This window comes from Haliotis rufescens, unplaced genomic scaffold, assembly GCF_023055435.1.
Source record: "Haliotis rufescens isolate VD_foot unplaced genomic scaffold, xgHalRufe1.0.p SCAF_18, whole genome shotgun sequence".
NCBI lineage: Eukaryota > Metazoa > Mollusca > Gastropoda > Lepetellida > Haliotidae > Haliotis > Haliotis rufescens.
Genome location: NW_025963868.1, coordinates 18,314,468 through 18,335,097, shown reverse-complemented (window position 1 = coordinate 18,335,097; position 20,630 = coordinate 18,314,468). Strand labels below are relative to the sequence as shown.

Below are 20,630 nucleotides of genomic sequence, written 5' to 3'. Positions count from 1 at the left end.
GAAGGGGTCTGTACTTGATAGTGTCAGCGTTGTGATAGGGAAAGGGTCTGTACTTGATAGTGTCAGCGTTGTGATAGGGAAGGGGTCTGTACTTGATAGTGTCAGCGTTCTGATAGGGAAAGGCACTGTACTTGATAGTGTCAGCGTTGTTACAGAGAAAGGGTCTGTACTTGATAGTGTCAACGTTGTGATAGAGAAAGGCACTGTACTTGATAGTGTCAGCGTCGTTACAGGGAAAGGCACTGTACTTGATAGTGTCAGCGTTGTGATAGGGAAAGGCACTGTACTTGATAGTGTCAGCGTCGTTACAGGGAAAGGCACTGTACTTGATAGTGTCAGCGTTGTGATAGGGAAAGGGTCTGTACTTGATAGTGTCAGCGTCGTTACAGGGAAAGGCACTGTACTTGATAGTGTCAGCGTCGTTACAGGGAAAGGCACTGTACTTGATAGTGTCAGCGTTGTGATAGGGAAAGGCACTGTACTTGATAGTGTCAGCGTTGTGATAGGGAAAGGCACTGTACTTGATAGTGTCATCGTTGTGTAAGGGGAGGGTCTGTACTTGATAGTGTCCAGCGATGTTACAGGGAAGGGGTCTGTACTTGATAGTGTCAGCGTTGTGATAGGGAAAGGCACTGTACCTGATATTGTCAGCGTTATTTCTGTTCTTGATAGTGTCAGCGTTGTAACAGAGAAAGGCACTGTACCCTTCGCGTAAAGTGTATTGTACTTATATAGCGACGTGCATGCACGTGTGTGTGTGTGTGGCTGTTTGTCTTAGTTCGGACTAATGCCGATATTATAGTGCTAGCCCACGGAGATAACATGCCGCAGTTTAACATCAATATCATACTCAGATACAGTATACTGACTGAACCGAGCAGTCCGCGGTTAAGCCGTCATTCCGAAGATGTTTAATGCCGAGCGCCAGGCAGGGTTACAACAAGTACAATCTTTTAATGCCTTTTGGTATGAGGCGGCGATCGAGTCCCCGACCTTCAAACTCTCTACCACTAGACCACGGAGCCGGTCTTACCTGATAGTGCCAGGGTAGTTAGATGGAAAGGGTGTGTACCTGAGGGAAAGGATCCGTACCTCATATTTGTCACCAGTACGTAACAGTTGACCACCTTTGGTCCACAAGATACTTGGAGATGGATAACCAGACGCCTTGCATGTGAATTCGACCGTCTCCCCAGCACTGACCAACTGGCCAGCTGGTGTTGATGTAAAGATCGGGGGTCCTGGGGACACAAACAGATGCGCAGATTTACCATCATTACAAATCAGAAAGAAAGTATTCCTTTTGAAGAATGTCAATGAAGTGAATTGAGAGTACCTATAAAAAAAACTGCCGCTATTTAATGGATAAACTGTCAATGAAATAAATATATATTGATATATATTCATAAACCAATCATCATATATAAAGCAGAAATATACATGCAATGTGTTCGCAACGATACCACTTGCTTAAACAGAATTTCCAATTAAGGACCTGGTGAAGAAGTAAGCATATACTCAGAAACATTGCGTTCCTCATAAAGAAGCTGACATTCATATATTGTCTCTCTTATTTGTATCACTTCTAAATGAGTGAGTGAATGAGTTGGGTTTAACGCCGCTTTTAACAGTATTTCAGTCATATCACGGCGTGTCAGCTTAATGTGGGAGGAAAGCCCGAAAAGATCCAGGTCTCAGACGTTTACCACTTCTGTGAAACCCACGAGCACGGGTATGGTGCTGACAAACCTAGAAACATAATCGGGGCGAACCGGGATTCGAACCCACAATCATAGGTTTCTGGCGTGCCTAAGGGACGCAACTCTGCACAGCGATTCGCGGCACCTTAGACGACTTGGCCACCCATGCCCTCTACTTCTAAATGTCATTCAAATACTTGAGCATTTGCAATTGTTTTTTCTTTTGAAAAAAAGTAGTGGATAGTCGGAAATAACTTAAACTGTCAAACATTTTATAGATATTAGTTTCTAGTAATAGCTGTGTGATAATAGTGAACGAATCGCATAGTGCATTTCTACCTCATCGTTTGCCACCATCCTAAACCTATCCCAAACCCTCGCATTTCACGTGCAGTCAAAGCAACACGATGGTGCGCCACGCCATCCAATAAATAAACAGATGGTGCGTTTTGGCACACAGTTCCATAAAGTAAAACCAAGACATGTCTGCAAAACAAATAGTATGATGTAGTAAGTGAGGGTATGTGCCCCTAGAAATATTGGAAGATATCTAAATCTTGAATTGTAGTAAGCATGGCACTTCAGGAAAAAAATATATTCAGTTTTGGTTACTTATAAGTCACATAGCTGATCGTTCTTCCGAAGAAACCGTTCCCATCGTCCTGTATGGAAGGAAGTTCAGATGCTCTTTATAGGAATAACATTCGTCGTGAGTTTCTGGCTGTTACAACATTCAAGTGATATTCTGTGCTAAGGTAAAAGGTTGAAATCCTTAGGTTTTTAAGTGGTTAATTTCTTGGATTCTCTATAATTCATCATACTGTTCTTGATGACCGTCTTTGATTCTTTGTGTCACAACGTTGTGAAATATACAGAGAAGAGACAACTGCATCACTCTCTCGGTTTCCCTTGTCCAACAGTTCTAGAGAGTAAAGATGTTACCTTTCACACTGAGAACAGCTGATGTTGTGATGGCTGCGATCCTGTTTGATGCCACACACGTGTAAGTGCCATGGTGGGAGGGGCTGGCTTTTTCAATTTGTAGACTACCCTCATCAGTTACTTTCATTCCACCAACACTGCCACTGGAGACACTCACGTTACCTAGGTGAACAAAGGATATCATACCTGGTGTGCTACGAGTACACTCAGTAACAACAAGGGAACACGCATTAGTGCTGTCACCAAACATATGATGAAACAGTTATACCAAATTGCAGACAAATTAAACATACTCCGTGAAATTGTCAGAAATGTCATCATCTAGCTCTACTGTCAACGTGAGATCTAATCCTATGGATTGGAAAATACGTTTTTGTCATGCTGGAATAGATCATCCAAATTATGTACCGATTTGGTTGTCTGCCGCCTCTGCCACAATAAAACTCAGAAATTGTGATGAATTGCATTAAAGTCTCAATATGAAGAATTGCATTGACAACCCTGACATCTGTGTTGATTTTGGAAGCAGACATAAACCTGTCTCTCAAAGATGATGTCCTCTGTTGTCCTCCTCTTACTACCGCGACTGGTATCAACCTTAACACTTGGTGTACGCCTGTGTTTGGCAATCAAGCGTGAAATTACATTGACTTCTAAAAAGTAATTTGCAACTTTCTCGGCAATTAGAAGCAACAGCGGTACGAGTAGGACTACTTTTCTTCTATCACACGTTCGTATTCCACGTTTTCCAAACACTACATACTACATCTACGAATATAACCATTGCCGATATGTATAGGTAGATATTATTGGCAGGTTACCTGCTGCAGGTGTGTCCCAGGTGTACACAGGCGGAGGGTTTGCAGTAGCCGCACAAGCTAACACTACAGCTGATCCCAGCTCAACCTCTTGGCTGACAGGGCCTTCATCCAAGTCAGGACCATCTGTACACCAATAAAACAGGTACAGGCCCAACACAGACACGACACAAACAAGGACTGTGTAACTGATGATTTGCTAGCAGTTTTCAAATGGAATGAGGGCAATCGGTTAATAGTTTGTAAATAACTAATCAAATTCCAACTGCATGTCAACTTAACACGATGCACACACTATCCCAAACATTACTTTGAAAAAGTGATGATATCAGGTGTTCGCGAAAAAGTGAGGACGATCCCTGCCACACCGAAGACACCCGACACAAACACATGGGAATACAAGTCAAGTATTGACCCAAACAAACATGTAAATATACGGAACAAGTCAAATTCGGAAATTGCAGGGACATGTAAAACTGTTAAATACCGGACGCTGTAATTCGGACGTGCCTGTTTAATCGGTGTCTGCATTTGGTGAACAGAGTTTTTTTGTTTTTGCAATCTATTATATTCCTGAAACTGTTATAAGCCGCTCATGTCTAGCCGAGGTCAGTACGTGACGGGATTTGGGGACTGGGAGACGACCATGTATAGTGTATAGAAACATGAATATACTAACACTGTACAGAAAGTGTAAGGTTTTTCTGTGTTCGACCAAGATCGTTGATAGACACGCAAATGTATACCCCGTCGTCCTCCCTCTTGACAGCAGGCAAAGCCAGCTCCCCACCTGTCACCGCCACGTTGGAGGAGAGCGAGCCGTTAGCCTGCAAATATAAATACCAATATGTATACAAGCCGTGTGTGTCAGTCGTTCAAGGGTCTTTGGTAGGCAATATACTGACTGACTGATTGAGTATGGTTTTACGCCGCTTTTAGCAATATTCCAGCAATATCACGGCGGGGGACACCAGAAATGGGATTCACACATTGTACCCATGTCGGGAATCGAACCCGGGTCTTCGGCGTGACGAGAGAACGCTTTAACCACTAGGCTACCCGACCGCCCCGGTAGACAATACAATTCCAATCAATCAGGATATGTTTCAATCGAAAATAACAGCATTGGCTTTTCAATTCACATGTCTGACTATGAAATTCAACACGCAACGGCCTCATACCATCGGCCTTCTTTGAAATACCAAGTGTATACTACTGCCATTTGTTCCCATCATCATCCCATTCCCATGTCCTTAAACGTGGCGGTTGGGTCGGCTAGTGGTTAAAGCGTTCACCGTCATTCCGAAGATTCACGAAGGGTTCGATTCCCCACATTGGTACATAGTGGAGCGGCTGAGCAGAGCAAATGTGCATTTAATGATAACAGCCTGAAACATTCATTTGGAGGCACTCAACATAATTTCATTTTGCGCATGTGCAGTTGATAAATAAAATGTGGTCTTGTCTGGCTAGTTTTAACTTTCCAACTACCAACCATGCACAAAAGTAACAATTTCACCAAAAGATTACTGACCCACATACTGGTTAAATGTCTTGAATATACAGTTATAACAGATAATTCTATGAACATTGGTCCTGTGCATTTAAGTTACCCCCTTTCTGCAGCCAAAAGAGACCAACTCTTGACGAGATTTTGATTCTTGGTTTAGTGCAGACCAGTACGGAACATACTGTCAACATTCCTTCTGTAGCCAGCCCAAGTGAGTAGGAGATCAAATTTCAGGTTATGGAATAAGTGACTGACCCCACGTGTACAACATGTGCATTCGTTGGTGGGATGGAATGAATTGAGGTCTTTCTGGCTTGATCAGTATTCACGTAACGGCTTGTCCTGTCATACATCAATATGATGAACTTCTCATTGATGTTCATAACATCATCTGTGATGCTTCCAGGAGCACACAACAGAGCGACTAGAGCCTGCGTGGCCTCTGGAAAGACTTGCCGTGTAGTCCAGGCCATCTTCGTATCATGTCTTGCAAAGGCTGCGACACTATAGCATCCTGTCAGAGCATGAAACATCGGAAGAGCACGTGATTTCTCGGGTCAAAGACTTGCTTTGATTTCATAAGGTTTCACAGTTCCGAGTGAATTAGCAAGAAGATCTTAGTAACTATAACTGCAAGTACTACAACATCTGTATCCACTGTTCGTATCCTTATCTTGTTATGACCATGTTCTGCAGCAAGAGCCACGTGAAGTATAATGTGACTATCGACTTTTTCGTGGTTGCAAGAGACAAGTGAAGACAGATCATATTGCTGAGGAACACTCAATACCTGTTCTCCTTCTGTGACATCAGCTTCCTTGTCCTGCTCCTGGACAGACTTCTTAAAACCCTTTGAAAAAAATTCGGACAAGCTCCTCTTTGTTCCTACATTCATGTGAAATACTCTTTCCTGGTATAGTCGCAGTGTCAATAACAAGTCTACGAACACCATCACAAGTAAAGTCATCAAATGTTTTGACGGTTATGCCAGAATGCACAGCTCCAGTTTCAAGGCAATGTCCCTGTACTGAAACAATGAAGAGGCATATCTTCGCTTTTTTCAAGCATTAAAATCCAACTTTACACACCCTTCTAGATTAGTTCAGGTAACATATTCATATTCATATGCATAAAGCTGTAATGAAGCTGCTTTGATTTGATGAGCTCGCCTTGTGTGAGCAACAGGTGATGCCTTGATAAAAGATTCTGCTGCCTCAGCTGTGGAAATCTCTTCTTTTATCTTTACATCGGCTGCAGTGAGCATGATATGCAGCCCAAGATAGGTTCATGTGTTGGATTTCATCTGTAGTCTTGATCAACCTTCTTGTGTATTCCAGCGTTTTGCATCTCCCCTGACGTGTGATTGTGACATTTGCTCCTGTTCAGGCGTGTTAATATCCTCTTTGGATTGTTCGATCCTTTGATGTCTGCAGAAACTGAAGGGGTATTTTAAGAGTAGTGTGGCATATGTCCAACAGCCTTTGAACTGAAATGCCAGTTCATAGTGTTTTTTGTACGATTATAACCTGCACTACAGTGCTGAAACAGCGGTATGCCAGTTCCATGAAATGAATTTGGGGTGGTTGACGAGCTTGAGTCATGATCAACGTTGTCAACAGCAGCAGTTGTGAAGACTTGGCTTGCATTACCAGAGGGTATTCTACATTTTCTTTCTCAAAGTGTTCACACTTGTTGCCTAAATCTGTTGAGATACGGAGTACTCCGTCCTAAAAAAATGTTGATGCCAAACTTCATGAAAAATCTAGCCCGAGTCTGAGCATGAAGCATCAATCCAATGTTAATAGAGACTGGGGTTTCCTCATCTGGGTTGTGTCTAAGAGAAGTTGCAGTCTGACCCTGTTGTATTTAAGAAGCTGAGATTTTGTGTGTGTTGCCTGAGATGACGATCCATGACTTTGGTCTTTTATTATTGCACCGTCCAGTATCATTCTTAACAATGCAAGCAATAAACTTGGGACAGAGTCTTTTTTGACTGCTTCTTTGGAATGACCCATCAAGCGATATGACATCAATGAACAACTTTTTAATACTATCCGTGCAGCTCGTGCCAGCATCAGTGTCACAAGCTTCTCCCAAAGCATTAACAATATCTCTGTCAAAGGAGAACATCTCGGGTCATGTTAACTGCTTGTTATCTGGAAACTGAGCGAGGAATCGTTTCTTCAGTCGCGTGATATGTACTCTTTTATCAGAGTCAATCGCAAACTGTCGCAATCTAAATGTATACATATGTGCAAGGTCTGCGAGTTTGAACACTGGAGCTGTGGATTGTTCCCTGCGATTTTCGTCTATATACATCACAAATTCAGTGAATACAATGGCAGACACTTTTCTTTCACCAGCTGTAGTGGGTAGCTGCTCTAGCTCGATATTAGAGTGCCACCAAACTCTTACTATGATATTTGGCTTCCAAGGCAACCATATCACCCATACCTAACTTTGCCAATAGGTTAGTGTCTTCAAGTAGTGGTACACATTCGTGTGGCTACTTCAAATGTTGCCGAGTCATGAAGAATATCAGATCCAGTAGCAGGCAGTTTACAGAAATAACAGTGAGTTAGTTTTGTGAGTGTCTGATGTTGATGAGGACAAAGATCTGGTGCGCTTGCACGTATTCAGTACATTTTCTGTCTCTGGAGTCTGTTTCTTCCATAACATTGTTCTGCTCTTTGCAGCATTTTATTGTTAAAGAGGAGTTAAAGGAGAGCATGATATATGCCACTTCACCTTTGTGAACAGCCAGAGTAGCCTCAACGCCTGACCCATTTTGCTAGCTAACTGTAAGATCGTAACATCTTCCAAATTAACAAAACCGCTTGGATTATGAGCGAACGACTAATATCCACTTCCGATATCCTTCTCTTTGTCTGTGCAGGATACTGAAGACATTCACTTTACTGTTCTTTGCAAATGATACACAGTTCCCAGTCGAAACAACCGGATGTGGAGATATTTACTGACTTTGGTGTGTCTATAATTTTAACTTTAGACATATTTGGTTGTGGTGTTAAGCATGAAGTCCAAATTCAATATCATAACTTGTAATTTCTATCACAACTGGCATGTGACCTTTAAGTGAAGAAGATATTTGTTTCACCATGACTATTCAATTTTTTACATGCACATGAACATTATTACTTAAATGTTGATGTTTAATTATTTTTAAATATGTAGCTTGAACCCAAGAAGAGCATATTAATATGACATTTTTAAAATATAGTTTGACAAAATTGTCAATTTTTTAAAGAACTAATTGCTTTTAAATAATTTAAACAATAACATTACATGTTGATGTGATGATGAGTGATGTTCGGTTTAAAAGAACGACTGCTCCCTTGTAAGTTGTGGTGATTAGAATATTTTCAAGACTTTAACATTTCTTTTATTGTGCTAGAGCTATTTTGCTACATATTTTCTTCATTTTGAGTCAAAATTGATCAGACAAAATCCAAGTATTCATACCTTTTGTCAGAGTTCCAAATAGCTGTCTGTGTGTCGCCATTTTGAATAGAGCGGGTGCTATATCTTATTATAAAATTATGTATTTCGTCTCTTTGCATGTACCTGTAAATAGTTAATAATGAATTTATTTGTGTTTAATGATTGAGTTTTCTGATCCTTTAAGATGAAATGTTAAAATCAGAACATCATTTTATAATCTAATTCGCAAACAGACAAAAAGTTTAGGTGTCATCATATCTGAACATGCTGTTCTTTATGATGACCAATTTGGGCGATTTTATCATTAAATGCATATTAAACTTGATCTTAGCAGCTTCACTAACAATGGGTGAAACCCATTTCTGGTGTCCCCCGCCCTGATATTGCTGAAAGCTGAGTAAAAAACCATACTCACTCACTGACTCTTTCCTTAAACGGCGATGCATGTGTGACACAAACATACCAGTACGTTTTCTGCATACCGATAACAATAATACGTGATGCATTCAATGATAAAAATGCCTAGCAGGTATCAGTGGATGTCACCACAACATGAATTGTCCCTATAACTCGTCATGCGATCCCATTTTGTTTCCCCGAGAATACCTGCCTGCTCTGTTCTCTTGCAGGTGTATTTCTCTGAAGAGCATCACAACATACGTGTTTCAACATATTATTAATAATGCGCTATACTTACCTTCTTCCAGTTGATACGAGGAGTTGGGTTCCCGTCTGCGAAACATTGCAATAAGACAGCAGACCCTAACTCCGTTGTCAAGCTGCTATTCGGAAATATAGTTATCACTGGCACATGTGCTGGTCCTGCATCAAACAAAGACAAACAAAACCACATGGTAAATTCAACACGGAGTCTGGCTTGCTATTGAGAGACTGACAGTGGCGTTAAAATGTGAGACTGGACAATACAGCGGTTTACTAACATGCAGAGGCTGACGACTGTCACTGACCTTCTACGGCGAGACTGGCGGTAGCACTGTCCTCCCCAAAACCGTTCCGGGCAAGGCAAGTGTATCTTCCTGTATCGTCCTTAATGGCGCCACGTAATACTAGCGTCCCGTTTGGGTATTTAGATATTCTTCCTTGGAGCTGTAAGTGTGTAACATTTGTATATCTAACATGTTATTATACCAGTTTTCCATTTGCATAGACTGTTGTTGGTACAGTTTAGATCAGAAGGTCAATATACCACTACTCAACTACTCACTACTACTCAATTACTCACCGGCAGTTGAGTTTGGACACCGTTCAGATTAACCTTGAGCCAATCCACATTGGGTCGGGGGTTACCTATGACGATACAATCGAACACTGCCGTATACATCTCAGGAACAGTCAAGTTTCCAGGGGGATGCACCAGAACAGGTTTGCCTGTCAATGACAACATAACCATGGACATGACAGTTGGGATTACCTGCGGACAATGAAACCATATATAGGTCATGGACATGCCTATCGCATGTTCAGACAATGACGCCGTACATAAGCTGCCCACGTGACAATGATAGGAACACACCTGTGACTCTGACCAATGTATGTTTGACACTGAGGTTATGAACAGAACAATTCTGCATGTACCAATATAAGACAACAGTTACGCTGTAGATGGCGATCGCGAATCGTTCACGGATATGGTATTCGTGAAAGTCGAGAATTTTTTTGTGGATCTCGCAAATGTACCTTTTTATGAAATAAACGACGAGTTGAGGCTGTTTATCGAGTAGTTTATTCTCCCTGCAGAGTTTTGTTGTACGAAAAACAACGACCACGAGTCGTTAATGTCCTACATGAGATAACAACAATGTGTACAGCCTATTAAGGATGATGATAAAATGAACATACTTTAAAATATGTACCCGCATTTTAATAATGACTCACTGAAAAGAGTCCGACCTCGACAATATCGGACAAGTCCATTTCATGAACAGGTGGTTTGGTACTATATTTCCCGTATATTCTCAAAATCCGCATGTCGGTTTTCTGTACCTTTTCTCCCAATACCGATTGTCATATGTCTACAAATTTAGGATGCGTTCGTTCGGCCACTGCGTTTATCTGCGAATCCTGGCAAAATCTATGAAGTCACTTCCCTACCTGAAATAACGTCGTCCTACATATTACGTCATTAAGTTGCGAGCGCATATTCAATTCTCCAGAAATGTTTTGTTTGTTTGTTTGTTGTTTAACGCCGTATTCAGCAATACTCCAGCTGTATGACGGTGGTCTGTAAATAATCGAGTCTGGACCAGACATTCCAGTGATTGACATCATGAGCATCGATCCACACAATTGGGATGAGATGGCATAATCAACCAAGTCAGCAAGCCTGGCCCCCGATCCCGTTAGTCATATCTTACGACAAGCACAGTCGCCTGTTACGGCATTATACACCATTATTATTTCCAACAACCCGTCAACTTTCCTGAAATCAACTTTCACCAAACTCGAAACAACATCTGACTTGTAGCTCTACCAATACCATCTAATGAAAAACCTGAGTTAGCAGATGACACGTCTGAAAATTGCAAGACGATTGTGACCTCTAACAAATACTGGAGTGCCCCTGTGTCCCTCCGAAAAGCATAGGGAGAGGTTTGTGACTTAGTTTTGGCCTTGAGTATACGAGACGCCGTGACATAACTGGAATACTGTTAAAAGCGGCGTTAAACCCAACTCACTCAACGATACTTATATTTTTGCAAGATAAGCAATTTACCTTAGGTGCGTGTTCCTATTGATGTTTCAGCAGGTAATATGGGTGGGCTACATGAGCGGGCTATATTGCTAATAATATACAATAATTGCCCGCTCCGTAGCGAATCAGAAGCTAGTATTTTAACGTTAGGTGAGATAACGGTAAACAACCCTGAAGCAATTCCACATTTGCTGAAAAAGCAACGTCAACGGGTCGTTGGTATGCTGCAAACACAGTATCATCGTTTTGAAAATGTTATTCACACCAGGGTAACAGTCATGACTTGCCACGGACCGGTCGTCCACGCGGGACGGCATGTCAACACCCTATAGGTTGGTGCATCTACGGAATCGATACCAAACTTCCGCATTAACAGCTTGGAAAATTCATGGGTTATAAACCAAATAGAAGTCTTCGTCTTGATGTTGTCAAAAGTTCTCCACAGCAGAGGGGACGATATTATTTGCATTATGCTTGCCAGGCAGTTCTTTCTTCAAGCTTGGGAAGAGGTCGAAATCAGAAGGTGCATGAATACTCTGATAAACGCGGAGGATGCTCAACGTTATATGTTTGCATTGCTAGTATTACATTGCCCGAGTACCTATACTATACTAACATAGACCCCATTCCTACCAGCAACACCACATTGAAGATAATCATACAAGCCACAGGACGACCAGCGCCAACAGCCAAACACGTTACTGGGCACACACAGTCTACATGATCAAATGCAGCTTTGAAGACTACTCAGGGGATCAACACCACAGATCCAACAATAAACACGATTCCAAATCTGCCATTTCAAATAGCATTCAGTCACGCCACAGGCTCCCGATTCAGTGGACCATACCCATCGTTCTTGCTCCCAACCTCAAAGCCAACACCATCAACCAAATTGTAACTACTGACTGCATCCAATCACATTGTTGTTTCAGACGTCTTCATTAGATTTCATCCACTGGCACAATAATTTAAGCTGCGTAACCGTGTCCAACCCAGCTGTTGGTCAGTAGGTAGTCTAGCATCTGTACCGAAACGGTACATTAATAGAATACAGAAGTTAAAATCCATTAGTCAACTATAAATCTTCAAGAACTGTTAACTTAAGGATTGGATTGGACATTGCTGATCCATAAAGTGTGGACAGAAGGTAAAATGGCGAAGTTAGGAAAATGGAAGCTCAGGCGAGTATCTTTCAAGGTGATATTGGCGACCTCTTTGTATTTGCATTGTATTGATCTCAACATGGAGCAGGCTACTATGGGGTCAGGATCAGGGGTCACCATTTCATTTCATCTTCACAAACCTGCGTGACTTTGGACTTTGAAGCAACGTTCGAATCTCTGGATGCAAGTTCTCACTTTGAAATCGAACAAAACACAAACTTAAATAAAATTCTAATGCAGTCTGATTTGCAAAAGTCCAATTACCTGTACTGATATTTCGGATAGATTTAAACATTCTATTACAAAAACCATCACATTCGTGATCAATAATCAACTTTATAATAATTACCAATTACACGTTTAAAAAGAAGTGAACGCCAAAGTGCACTATCTGTCATAGTGGATATAGTGTTTATGTTTCGCCGGTTTCGAGATATCTAGCTAACAACATCATATATATTGCATGCTGAGTTGCGATACATGTATCCCTGAATTCATCCTGCACTTAAGAGACATATGACATAAGAGATAATACTAATTTCGTTTTCTACCTTTTTATTAAAACTGAATATATGACTTTAAGAAATCTTATCATACTTTTATTAAATATATGTACACAAGATCGGAAAAAAATGTTTGTCTTATAATTGTTTTGGTCGTTTGCTTGACAGATCATGGATGCCTAACAATGCATTAGGTGAGTGTTTAATCACACATGGTTGACGACATACTCCCCTCTTCTCGTATGCTCTATACAATCACTTGTTTAACCATTTTCTCTATATTGAATTCACAGGATGTAAAACTATTACTTTATGTTTATCTTTGTGTAATAAATATATAAGAATTGTAAACTAAATTGAACATCCAATCTGAAAACGATCAACCCAAAACATTTAATGTGAAAAGATTCCCTTGTTTGATTCTTATAGTACAAAATAAGGAAAAACAACCACATTCTAATGAAACACGTCCAACATTAACAAATATATCTGTTTGTTAAGAAGATTTGTTTCAAGTATTTGATTTATTCAAATTGATGTCAAACAGGTCTGCTTCTTGCCAAATATAACTGAACGAACAACCTATCTCCTACTTATCCATTCAAGGCATTATTTGTAAAGGAAAAGTCAAAAAAAAATTTAACGGTGCCCAACGCGGACCCTGAAGTTTTTAACAAGCATCGGTCTTGTCGCCCGGCTATCGTTCCGTGCATCGTGTCCGTCGCACGCCACGGCGAGTCACATGTGTCATACGCTGATCATATTGCTATAACAGAAGCGGATGAGCACTCACTTCAGTTAATGTTAGATTGTGTTGCGAATTGGTGTAAACGTTGGAGATTGCAAATTAATTTAACAAAAGCAAATATTGTTCCTGACACATCATTACATATACCCAAATCATGTTTTAGCTTCTCTTGTGGTGATGATTCCATTGGCATTGCACCTTACTATAAATGTCAAGGAATATAGTTACCGGAACATCTTGATCTGAAAGCTTAGCTATACGGGGCGAGATGGGGTAGATGTTGCCGATCACAAAGCGGAGACGTGATATTGTCCGATTCTGGATAAAGTTGAACAAGGCGTCTCCAGATCGATTAATCTGTACCGTAAAAGTATGGTCCATTAAATTCAGAAAGTCTTGGGACAACACTATGTTGAAACTGTTTGATAGTTTGCAGTTATCTAGTGTTTGCAGTTCCTAATGTTTATGATTACTTATCCAGAGACTTCCAGAGTATTAAGGAAAGATAAATTGCGATTATGAAAATTGGTACAGTGCTTTGTGGGATTATTCTGGGCAATCTAATGGTAAAAAACTCAGAAATTTCCAGTTGTTTAAAGATACAGATGCCTCTGTACTGCATGCATATTTGGAATCGGTCTCTCCGATGTACTCTAACCAAGCTACGTTGCGGTGCGCTCCCTTTTGAACTAGAGTTGGGGCGCATTTCACGCCCTAAACCCCTCTTTCTGAGCATATTTGTAAATTATGTAGCCTCCGTAGTGTTGAAGCTAACTTTCTAGTTGCCTGTGAATTCTATTCTGACATAAGATCGGATTCATTTCATCAAGCCCCTCTAGTTAATCCTTATTTGTTGACATGGCTCCAGTTGATCAATTCGCCTTATTAATGCAGCGTGATAAGGTATCGTCAGTCCTTTTCTCCGTCGTGAACATTGTGTCCGAGTGGAGGAGATGCCATCCCTCTCATTAGTTCTTAGACTATAAATACTCTTAGTTGAATTTAATTAATAGGGCTGATATGATATTTTTGTATCTGCAAATATTTGTAACCACTATGTATATTATGTTTTGATATTTTAGCAAGTTGAGTGCTGTCAATATTGTGTCTAATGAGCCTTTGAGGCCTGACGGTATATTATATTTCTGTTATATTGGTTTTAATTCCAGTGTAAAATATCCATACATGTTCTATATGACATGAACATTGAGAGGACAACGTGAAGCGTGAACACCTGACGTGATGTGATCAGCACTATGACCGCGATATGCAATATCTGCACCTACATCGTTTACCCCACCTCTTTGCGACGTTAAAGCAGGCAGCATCCACTGTTTCTGACTCAGGTATCAACCCGAATCCAACTGGACACTGATCATTACCATTATCGAGGGCTGAATTATCCAAAGTAAGATGACTCCCCACCTTGTACTGCACGAGTTTTCATCATAACCAAATACATTACATTATAAGATTCTAAGCTAAAAGATCAACGGTCCCGGATGCACATTAGTCTGCGATAAAGTACACTTTTTGAGTAACGTCATAATGGACTGACGACATCGCACTGTTCAAATTACGCCCCCCTTGATCGAACGTAGTCTTGCTAACATCGTTCTTCATTACTGTAAAACAAGATGGTGCACCCACAAGTCCAAATTTACTACTCGGGTACCCACCCACCTATTACCCGACACTACCCGGGTACCCACTGTTGGTCTCAAGAGAGGTACAAAAATGTCCGATTGGGAATAGTTTGACCGTAGCCCTGGACAAAATGTATTTAGATACAAGTATAAATCGATCTGCTCATGCATACACTGACGTTGGCTGAAGTTTTATCTTTATTCAAACATATAACAGTCTGGGTGCATAGTCAGAAACAAATATGCGAACATTAGTGACTTGTAGTGTAACCATATAGTTCAAGATCATTTTGTCATTAAACATATATCACATGACCAACAAAGGGTCCGGGAAGTTCTGTGGGTACCCGGGTCCTTCTCAGTACCCACCCGACCCTTGTACCCGAATTACCCGTCCCAGCCCTAGCATCCACATCAATTTTCGGTTAAATAGTTTCTTTAAATATTTGAATATTATTACTTGGAAGAAATATGGCAAGATTACATATATCAGCTATCATGCCACATGTATTCAAACTAGTACTGTGCCCATGCAACTGCAGTCACGAAATTGTCCGATGCGGGCGTTGATGGTCTACGAATTATGTATGTCTCTAAGGACATAGGAATGAACAATCCTTGAAAAGATTCATAATCACATGTAGTCCAAGAGATAGCATGGAATTTATTTACCTCAGAGGTCCAAAAGGTTTGAAATATGGATCATGAAGAAACATTGATTATATTTTCGAAAAATCAATTTCTTACAAATTGTATCTTGACCATTTCCTCACAGTATGCCATTAAAGGCATGACTCAGCAATTTGTTTTAGCGCCAATGTGATTAAGGAAAATGCGATAAGTTTAACAAAATTGAGAATGACTAAAGTTATTTAGGTATTGAAGAGACGATATGAGCATATACTTTATAAAAGAACACAATATTGTACCCACTATATCAAAATGTATTTTCTGTGACAGGAAATTTAATATTTATTATTTTGTTTGCAAAGTACCAACTTTAGTTTCTTCTTACTCCTGTAATATAAGGTTTAAATTTTTCTCGGTAATTTTGCTTTACAAGCCCAACATTATTGAAACAGTTTTAATCTTTTTTTTAACACTTTCAAATGATTATTCATAAAGATTCAGAGTTTTATTCAAAGTAGTCAGAATGATTTATCCTGGTAAAGGGAGATAACTCCAAAAATCATAAGCTGTGTCATTTTAGGCAGTTCAAGTACAATTAATGTAATAAAAAGGACAAGATTTGAATAGAGTTAATCAATTAACCTTTCTAATGAATAATTTTTAGTATATAATTTCAATCAAGTGCAATGGCTGGTCCCTGATGCAAAGATGGCCGCAAAGCTGGAAGCATGTAGACAGCAGGAATGGAAAGGGTGGGCAGTTGTAAATACCCTTGTGATCAGTTATAAAGCTCATCAAAAAAGTTAAGGCTACCAAGGGAGACTACTCTTAATTACAAGTATTTCCAGGGAGCAGTTGTTGTTTTAGTTTGGGGCTATGCAAGTTTGATTAATCATTTATAAAGCCATCTGTGTTTCAGATGCCATGTAGTAGCAACACTATTCATTGACCGCAGAGGCACTTAAATATGGAGAATGGATGATCAAAATCTCAAATGTATTCTGCATCTGGATCAACATACAAAAGAACCAGTCAAACGGTTTGACAGTGAGTCTTGGCAACAAATACAAAATGCTGCCAAACTTCGTCTGAACAAGTATTCTTCATCAGAATACCACAAAGCATATGAATATGTGAGAACTCTAGATGGAGAGTCCTATGGATATCATATCATCTTCTACAAAAGTCACAGCTATTCGAAAAGAGATAACTGAGCCCCCCAAAATGCATCTGTTTTACTGCGTTCAAATTTGCTTGGTATTGCTTGTAATTCCTCTGGGGTATTTGAAAATGTGTGCATTTTCTGCAAAGCTGTTTCAAAGCGTGTTGGGAAGAATAGAGAAACATTTTGAAGATGTGAGAGTTTTTTCGCTGAAGAAAAAATAAAATCTGCTGCTAAAACCCTGTTTGACCAAGCGCTACTAGCTCAGATCTGTGACGTAGACTTCATATTGAAGGAAGTAAAATATCACCATTCATCTCGAGGCTTTACCTAAAAAAAGCAGCAAATATATCCATCAGTCATGGAGCATCTATGGAGCACTCTGACAACAGCAAAGAAAACCTGACAAACAATGCACATGAGACAGCACATTGTCACTCTATGTTGAACAAGACATTATTGTTAAAAATGGAGCTGAATACTTCACATCTCTGCATAAACAATATGTAACATTACTTGGGAGTGAATCTAAATACAGTGCACAGAAGGTGGAAGCTAAATTACTGAACAAGTACAAGAATGAAATAAAGAGTACCAAATCCTCCAACAGAAAAGGAAAAGTAATTTTGTCTTCAAGTCTATCAAATGAGGATGTGGTCTTGTATGCTGAGGCACAAGGAAAGTCTTATTCTGCATGTGTGCTGGGCGCAGCTTTCATTCTGAGGTAGGAAATAATCAGGATGAGAGATGCGTCAAAGGATCTATCATTGCCCTTGTCAGCACAAGTTATTGGAAAGGGTAATGGGCAACCCTCCTGTGATTTTATGTGATTCTTTTGAACATTGTATACCGGCTTTCCAAGGCCAAAAGATCCACCTAGAGTCAAGGCTGAGAGATGCATCAGATCATCAGCAGACGACAATCTATGCAATACTTCAAATTGAACTATCAAACCAGGTAAACATCTTAATCTTGCACTTGGGCTTAAAAGTACCACTGGCAGCAGGAAAGTAATTCAGATTTTGAATCATTTTGGACACTGTGTAGGGTATCACATGGCTGAAATGTTGGAAACGGAGATGGCAACATCTGTATCACAAACTGAATCACCACTTCCAGATGGTCTCCTTCACTCACCCTGACGTCACACTGGCACGGCGTGGGACATTTATGATGAGAACACAGAAACTCTATCAGGTGCTGGGACACTTCATGAGACAGTCGGTATATGTTACCAGGATATTCAAACAGCCCCATTTACACCTGAAGATGTTCCAACACATACATTTTTTAAAGCTGGAAGAAGAAAGAGATCCAAGGAGAACAATCTTACATCAAGCCCTACATGAAGAAGCTAGGATTCAAAGGTTTGAGTATCCATTATCCGAAGGAGAGAAGCCTACAAATTATGTACACTTAAGACACATGGACATACTCATGGATGGGTTATTCATGGAATCAGCAAACCCCAATGTGGATAGGGTGGTGGAATGCACGATTGTCTGAGGACTATCTACTACAACAAAGAATTGGGTATTTGAAAAACACAACAGAGCCACCAACACAACTGAAAGTAGTTGCTAAAACACTGAGGATATCTCAAGAAGTTGCAAAAACCGGTGGTGAAAACATGGCACTTTCCACTTATGATTTGGCCCGTAGCCAAACCTGCATTGCAGATACAGGCACAAGAAAAACCCACCTTTGACAACGTGTTCGTTTGCTTTGGAGCTTTCCATATATCTATGACATTTTTTGCTTGTTTGGGATACCTCCTCGATGGATATGGGGGACCAAACCTCTTGACAGAGACTGGCGTTCTTGCTGGTGGATCACTCAAGGGATTTATCAGTCGTAGACATTTCAATAGATGCAAACGCCTTCTGGAAACTACATTTTCAGTCCTTCCTTGACAAGAACCCTGGTTTTATTAATGATGACATGAAGCAACTGGTGAGTGAAGTCGGCGTCAATCCAACATCAGTGTTTGTCAAACTGGCTTTGGAAAAGAATGCAATTCTAAGAATCCTTGACACACATGACGCCTATTCAGTGGATACAAGGAATGGGGTTCATGGGAAAACTGCTCAGTCCTGGATCATCTATATCGATCTTGTAAACCTGTATCCGATGTTTATCAGGCTCTGCAGGACGTGTGACTTCAACGTATTTGTTCGCTGCCTTGGATGGATGTGTCCAAATTTCTTTGCTATGAATCGTCCACATTATTCAAGATGGATGACTTTGTATCACTTGAATCTACTGAAGATAGATATCACACACACGGGAGCTAAAAAGATGCTAGAAAATGGAGGACTTTCAATCAAGAGAAGCACAAATTCTTTCTCCAGAGTACCAGTTGATATGGCACTTGAACAAACTGTCACACTGATGCGGCTTCAAGGGTGATACGAATTTCTTCGTATCATCAGTTGTGTGAGGTCTTCTTGAGATGGTTGTCCTTGACAGAAAAGATGAAACTTCTCGTGAGCAAAGGCTATCTCGGTTTGTGAGAGATCAAAAGGATGTTGAGAAACTTCTCAATGCAACAGAAAATATTTTGAATACATCCGGGGAAGCATGTACCAACCCCAACCTCTATTGTATCAGTTCTGGAAAGGCTGTACGATATGAAATAGCCAATGATCTTGTTTCTGTGCTACAGAAAGGAGAAGAGCGACACAAGCAATTTCAAGATGGCTGTTTCAGTGATGCTCGACGGTTTGAAAAACCTATTCCCAGAGGTAAATTTTTAAAGTAAAAACTTTTGCTGCTGGAGCTGCGCACGGCCAAAGATAAGAAGGTAAATGAGCTCCAATGCACAAGTGATCTCTTTGGAAGACTACTGTACCTAGCTACAACCTCAAACATCAACCTGCAAAAAGTTGCTTTGCCCACATAGACGGCTCTCTCAACAAGACTGACAAATCAAGGCTTCTGCGCTGTCTTGAAAAGAAGGTCGAGGATCACTCACAAACTGTCACTCTTGACGTATGCATTGTTAACGGGATGTTCTTTGTACAGTCTCTCACGAATGTACCTCTAAGAAACAAGGATATTGCCCAAACAATGCTTATTGCGCTCTGCCGATTGGCCAAACATGTTCAGTTTGTTTGTGATACATACAAGAGCCCATCCATTAAGGATAGTGAACGGCAAATGCGTGGTCAGACTGTATTTGAAGCCTTAGTGACAGGTCCTCTCAAGATTAGACCAAAATAATTCCATCAAGCATTGATTCTGAGGTTTCTTGTAGAAGAAAGGGCAAAAGATGAATATAATTCAATATTGTCAGGACATGAACTGTATGTTGCCTTTGACAGTGCGTGCTATGTTTTCACACGCTACATTGATGTCAGTGCAGTAGCTTTATCTATCCGGGTGGATATCTATGAGGCTCTTCCTTCTTTCCATGCATTCACAGGTTGTGACTACCCTGCAACATTTGCCAGAATAGGAAAATGTCGTCTGTTACACATGTTGGAGACATCAGATGCATTTCAAAAGGCTTTTTCTAATTTTGGAAGCAAAGACGAAAACACAGAGGAGACGTCAACTTTATTGAGCACTTTGTTTGCATGATGTACAATAAAGGTGACATTTCAGATGTCAACGAGTCCCGATATTGTA

At 40.4% G+C, this 20,630-nt stretch overlaps 1 protein-coding gene across 3 annotated transcripts in view; it reads right to left on the bottom strand.

The window, feature by feature from the left end:
* LOC124123571 (Down syndrome cell adhesion molecule homolog) overlaps positions 1 to 20,630 on the bottom strand; it is a 147,967-nt gene that overhangs the window by 58,771 nt on the left and 68,566 nt on the right. For all 3 annotated transcript variants that reach the window (XM_048398304.1, XM_046486772.2, XM_046486773.2), the window contains 7 exons: positions 9,676 to 9,821; positions 9,401 to 9,539; positions 9,130 to 9,254; positions 4,140 to 4,287; positions 3,464 to 3,586; positions 2,643 to 2,804; positions 1,093 to 1,241 (listed from right to left, as the gene is read on the bottom strand). In XM_048398304.1, coding sequence (XP_048254261.1) covers positions 1,093 to 1,241; positions 2,643 to 2,804; positions 3,464 to 3,586; positions 4,140 to 4,287; positions 9,130 to 9,254; positions 9,401 to 9,539; positions 9,676 to 9,821 — 992 coding nt within the window. The remainder of the gene's footprint in view (positions 1 to 1,092; positions 1,242 to 2,642; positions 2,805 to 3,463; positions 3,587 to 4,139; positions 4,288 to 9,129; positions 9,255 to 9,400; positions 9,540 to 9,675; positions 9,822 to 20,630) is intronic.